General features: G+C 54.9%; 1 protein-coding gene across 2 annotated transcripts in view; it reads right to left on the bottom strand.

Annotated features, from left to right (window-relative positions):
* Nucleotides 1-224: 224 nt before the first annotated feature.
* CA6 (carbonic anhydrase 6) overlaps nt 225-6000 on the bottom strand; it is a 60886-nt gene continuing 55110 nt past the window's right edge. For both annotated transcript variants that reach the window (XM_055137588.1, XM_055137590.1), the window contains exons 7-9: nt 4213-4370; nt 1075-1201; nt 225-454 (exon numbers count right to left, since the gene is read on the bottom strand). In XM_055137588.1, the coding sequence (XP_054993563.1) occupies nt 336-454; nt 1075-1201; nt 4213-4370 (404 nt within the window). In that variant the 3' untranslated portion in view covers nt 225-335. The remainder of the gene's footprint in view (nt 455-1074; nt 1202-4212; nt 4371-6000) is intronic.

Below are 6000 nucleotides of genomic sequence, written 5' to 3'. Positions count from 1 at the left end.
TCTGCACTCAGGAATTACCCCTGGCGGTGCTCAGGGGACCATATGGGATGCTGGGATTTGAACCTGGGTCGGCCGTGTGCAAGGCAAACGCCCTACCCGCTGTGCTATCTCTCCAGTCCCTCCCCTCTGTCTTGACCTGTCTTCCAGCCCCGTCCGTCCACCTGCGTTCCTTGGGGTAAAGATTGGAAGGGAAACTGAGGGACAGAACAGAACCATGGTTTTAAATGACAAATTCCCAAAGTGATTTTATTATCGCCTCATTCGGAAGGACAGTCAGACAGATCAACCAGCCTGACGGGCGTGGCGGGGCTGGGGGCTCGGGTCCCGCGGTTGGCTCAGTGATGTTTCTTGTGCTTTTTTGCCTTCTTCTCTTTCGGCTTCTCTGTCTTTCCATCTCCAACTGATTCTTGGATTAAAGCCGCCATCTTATTCACGAATGCCTGGAAATGTAGTTCTGGAACCGGAGAAGAGAGTCTCCAGTCAATGCCCCTTCAGATGTGGTGTCGGGGGGTTTGGGGGGGCCGGGGGCAGTTTGTGGGTAGGAAATAATCTGAGTTGAGTTGGCTAAGGTGGACCTGGAGCTTTGAGTCTTCCAAGAGCATCTGGAAGTTACAACTTGTCTCCTGGGGGCCTAGCCGTGGCCGGGTAGGTCGCGAATTCCTCCAGGGCCAGCCTCTGCCCCTCCTTCCACACACTCCCGCCAGCCCCCTCCGCTGCAGCTCTGCACCCCCCGCTGTTCCCATGAGTCTCCTTCCCTTCCAGGGCCAGGAATCCGCTCAGAGAAGGAGAACAGGAATCAGACACTTGCAAAACCCCAACTGCGCAAGGGGGCGGGAGCCAGGGCAGGGCCGGTGGGACACCTGGCTTGCACACAGGGGGATGGACCCCCGGAGCCCCAGATGCTCCCCGGAGCCCCATGAGGAGTGGTCCCTGAGTGCAGACCCTGGAGGAAGCCCCGAGAACCACCGGCTGTAGCCCCGAACCAAAAACCAAAACACACACACACACACACACACACACACACACACACACACACACACAAGAAACCCAGTAAGTAAAGGAGAGTGGACCCACCTGGGTCGGAAGGGAAGTACTCGAAGTTGGCCTCCACCACCCTCTCGTACAGGGGCTGTGTCATGCGGTAGTCATTGTGGAGGGTCTTGTTGTTGTGATCCAGCAACGTATTCTCTAACTTGAAAATCTGCAAGCGAAGACAAATAAAATTCAAAGGACAGGAAAAAAAAAAAAAGAAAATCTGCAGATACCATGAGCGAATGATGAAGGAAATAGGGGTGTCTCCAGGTCAGCTGTTGCAAAGACGGTGCCAGAAATCAGGTCTGGGTCGGCCACGGGCAAGGCAGAGCCCCTGCCTGCTGTGCCAGCTCTGCGGCCCCGGGAAATGAGAAGTTTAAGAAAAAAGCAATTAGGAGGCCAGAGCGATAGCACAGCGGGTAGGGCTTTTGCCTTGCACGCGGCCGACCCGGGTTCGATCCCCGGCATCCCATATGGTCCCCCAAGCACTGCCAGGAGTAATTCCTGAGTGCAAAGCCAGGAGTAACCCCTGAGCATCTCTGGGTGTGACCCAAAAAGAAAAAAAAAAAAGCAATTGGGAACCAGAGCAATAGTGCAGCAGGGAAGGCATTTGCCTTGTATGCAGCGACCTGAGTTTGTTCCCCAGCATCCCCCGAGCACCACCAGGAGTAATTTCTGAGTGCAGAGCCAGAAGTAACTCCTGAGCATCACCAGGTATGGACCAAAAACAAAAAATATTTGAACATTTCAGTATCAATATTGCTAACCACAATGCCCGAAAGGGTGGGGTGGGAGAAAGAGAGAGAGAGACAGAGACAGAGATAGAGACAGAGACAGAGAGAGAAACACCTGCCATAGAAGCAGGCAGGGGGTGGGGGTGGGGTGATGGGAGGGAACCTGGGGACACTGGTGCTGGGAAATGTGCACTGGTGGAGGGACGGGTGTTGGAGCACTGTGTGACTGAAACCCAATCACGAACAGTTTTGTAAATGCTCTGTCCCCCAGTGATTCAGTAAAAAAGTTAAAAAATATAAATATTTGAAAAAAATATATATATATATTTGGGGTTGGAGTATACGGGGAGGGCACTTGCCTTGCACACAGTTAATCAAGGTTCAATTCGAGCACGCCAAATAGCCCCTGGACTGTATCACTGTATCAGTATCACTGTCATCCCATTGTGCGTCGATTTACTCGAGCGGGCACCAGTAACGTCTCTATTACACTCAGCCCTGAGATATTAGCAGCCTCTCCTTACTCGTCTTTCCTAAGGATTGGAGGCTCTCACAGGGTCAGGGGAATGAGACCTACCATTACTGTTTTTGGCATATCGAATACGAGAGCACGGCAAGCTACCAAGAGTATCCCGCCCACATGGCAGAGCCTGGCAAGCTACCCGTAGCCCCTGGACACCCAGGAATTATTCCCGAATACAGAGTCAAGAGCAACCCCTAAGCACCATCGGGTGTGGCCCCAAAACAAAAATAAAAAGAATCTATTTTAATCTATTTTGGGGTCTTGGGTTTTACAAAAGTATACTTTACTTGCTGTACTATCGCTCCAACCCCCCAAAATTGATTTCTGGGGAAGAACATCACTGAGCATCACTCAGAAAGAAATACAGCTCCAAGTGTAGAGTCAGCAGCTGCCTGATGGACTCAGTGCACATGTGCTTGGTGCTGCGCTGTCCTCGGGGACAGCGGGGACCAGCGGGCCACCTTCAAGGGCTCCGGAGCTTCAGCATAAAACACAGCAGCTGGTGCTGAAACGACCGAGGTCCACGGCTCCTGGAGCACGCAGCACACACGCAGCCACGGAACACCTCCACATCCCACAGAGTCGGCACCCAGAAGGAGAGCAGCAGATTTGATGGGAAAGTTGTAAGAAGCCCTGAACACAGCTCACTGAAAACCACACAGAGGCTCAGCCAGCCCCGGGCGGCCCAGCGGGTCCTCAGCCAGCGACTTTGTGAGATAGGCCAATTTCCGTACATTTTCTTTAATTGAACTATGTTTTAAAATTTTCCAATTGTGGGGCTGGAGCGATAGCACAGCGGGTAGGGCGTCTGCCTTGCATGCAGCCAACACAGGTTCAAGTCCCAGTCTCCCATATGGTCCCTTGAGCACTGCCAGGAGTAATTCCTGAGTGCAGAGGCAGGAATAATCCCTGTGCATCACCAGGTGTGACCCAAAAAGAAAAAAAAATTTCCAATTGTGGGGCTGGAGCAATAGCACTGTGGGTAGGGAATTTGCCTTGATTCCCAGCATCCCATATGGTCCCCCGAGCACCACCAGGAGTAATTCTTGAGTACATGAGCCAGGAGCAACCCCTAAGCATCGCTGGGTATAACCCAAAAAGAAAAAAGAAATTCCAATTGCCATTTTGTTGTAAGAAATAATACAAAGTAATTTTTTATTATTATTTTTTTTTGCTTCTTGGGTCACACTCGGCAATGCTCAGGGGTTACTCCTGGCTCTGCACTCAGGAATTACTCCTGGTGGTGCTCAGGGGACCACATGGGATGCTGGGATTCGAACCCGGGTCGGCCACATGCAAAGCAAGTGCCCATCCCCGCTGTGATATCGCTCCGGCCCCAAAGTAAATTATTTTGTGTCTGCTAAGGGGGTAGGCTTGGAAGGGCAGGTGAAAATTTGGGGACATTGGTGAAGGGAAGGTCACACTGGGGGTGGGCTTGGTGTTGGAGCATTGAATACCCAAAACAACTGTATTATGAACAACTTTGCGAATCACAGTGTTTAAAGTTGGGGAGGGCATTTGCCTTGCACGCGGCCGACCCGGGTTCTAATCCCAGCATCCCATATGGTCCCCCGAGCACCGCCAGGGGTAATTCCTGAGTTCAGAGCCAGGAGTAACCCCTGAGCATCACCGGGTGTGACCCAAAAAGCAAAAAAAAAAAAAAAAAAAATTTAAAGTTTCAGACAGGAGAGAGGCAGCTAGGACGTTGTCCTTGTGTGACGCCACGGATGGGATGGGAGTGGATTCGGGGTGGCTCGGTTTGCCCCGTCTGCCACAGCTCCTGTGGGCGGTGGCACCTGCTGTGGGTGGCAGATGCTGCCGTCTGTCCCGGGCTAACGCAGGAGCCAGGGCCGGTGCGTTGAGGGGGGCTCTCCTGCTTACCGGGTCGCCACAGGGGGAGCCGGGAGGCGGTGCTCGTGTTACCTGCGCTTTGGAGACCTGGACTGTGTCCTTCAGCAAGAACCAGAGGACGTTCTCGGTGCAGGGCGGGGTGGTGAGGGAGCCCTGGTAGGTGTAGTAGTTCTCAAGGTTCTCGGGCAGCATGTCCATGATGTCCAGGCTCTTCAGCACTGTGCTTTGTCCTGACGGAGGGACAGAGGTGAAGAACGTGGGGTGGAACAAGCTCAGAACCTCTGTGACCAAACCTCCTGGTCTAAGCAGAATAACCAAAACGTGGCCCACTGGAAAACACCCCCAGGGGCTGGAGCTATAGCACAGCGGGGAGGGCGTTTGTCTTGCACGCAGCCAACCCAGGTTCGATTCCCAGCATCCCATAGGGTCCCCTGAGCACCACCAGGAGTAATTCCTGAGTGCAGAGCCAGGAGGAACCCCTGTGCATGGCAGGTGTGACCCAAAAAGCAAAAAACAAAAACAACAACAAAAAAACACCCCCAGTTTTCTGCTTCCTGAGAAAGGCTCAGGGCCTCGGGGGCGGCTGTCTCCCGTGCAAGGCTGCTTCCTTGTGGGTGAAGAGCAGAGACGAGCTGGGAGGGCCAAGGGGCACTGAGGAGCAGGTGAGGCATCACCCAGCTGGAGAACACGCGTGCTGGGCTTGTGGCATTGGGGCCATCGTCACCATCACAGAGCAGATATGTGGGTGACGCATGAAAGAATTCATCAGCACCCCAAGAAGCTCTGGGTAAGCACCCTCAGAAAAGAACAAAAGGGGGACTGGAGAGGCAGCACAGTGGGTAGGGCACTTGCGTGCAGCTGACCTGGGTGCCATCCCCGGCACCCCGAGCCTACCAGAAGTGACCCCTGAGCACAGAGCCAGGAGTAAGCCCTGAACACTGCCAGATGTAGCCAAGAGGAAAAAAAAAAAGTAAGAATAAAATGCTGTGGTTTGGGCTTGTGTGAAAGACAGAATCAGCACTCGGCAGGGGCCGGACCCAGGCCCAGCCAGAGGTGGGTGCCGGCGAAGGGGCTTCCACACGGGTTCAGAAGCCTCCACCATGCCAGAGCCCGGCCAGAAGATTCTAGAGGGGTCTAGAGTCCCTGATGGAGCAGAGGCTGACGAGCCCAACAGGTGGCGCTCTGCTGAGTTTTGCTTTGCTTCCTCGGAACACTCTGTGCTCTGAGGGGTGAGACTAGGGCCGGATAAAGGCCTTGAGCGAGGCCTTGGTGCGGGCATCGGGCCGGCCGGCGGTTTCCAAGTGTGGTTGCCACTGGGACTGACTCCAGCTGTAACCTTCCCCGGGTTCTGTGCAGGGACTGTGTTGCCAGGCTCCGAGCTGGGCTTCTGGGCCGGGCTTTACTCCGGGAGAGTGGAGGGTGGCAGGGAGCAGGGGTGGGGCTCTGCGGGCCGGTAGGAGGATGGTGGGGGGTTCTGAGCGGGGTGGGGAGAGGGGAGCACTGAAGAGGGAGCTGGTCCAATGAACTTGAGATGAATGGGGGACACTGTAAACTGGAGAGGCCAAAGTGGGGTGCCCAAGGCTGGCACAGTTCTCGAGTCAAGGGGGGGACCCTAGGGCGTCTGGGACACTGAGAATGCCAGTCAGGGCCAGCGTCCCCTCCTGTGTCAGGGCCAGCGTCCCCTCCTGTGTCAGGGCGCAGAGACGAGACACTTCCCTGGAGAGTGCGAGCAGGGACACAGCTGTCCTCCCGCCCGGGGGGACTCAGCTGTCCTCACTCCCTGGGGGACTCAGCTGTCCTCACTCCTGGGGGACTCAGCTGTCCTCACACCCTCGGGGACTCAGCTGTCCTCACTCCCGG

The sequence above is a fragment of the Sorex araneus genome, chromosome 5, assembly GCF_027595985.1.
Source record: "Sorex araneus isolate mSorAra2 chromosome 5, mSorAra2.pri, whole genome shotgun sequence".
NCBI lineage: Eukaryota > Metazoa > Chordata > Mammalia > Eulipotyphla > Soricidae > Sorex > Sorex araneus.
The sequence above is the reverse complement of the archived record's forward strand: the minus strand, read 5'-3'. Positions and strand labels throughout refer to the sequence as shown.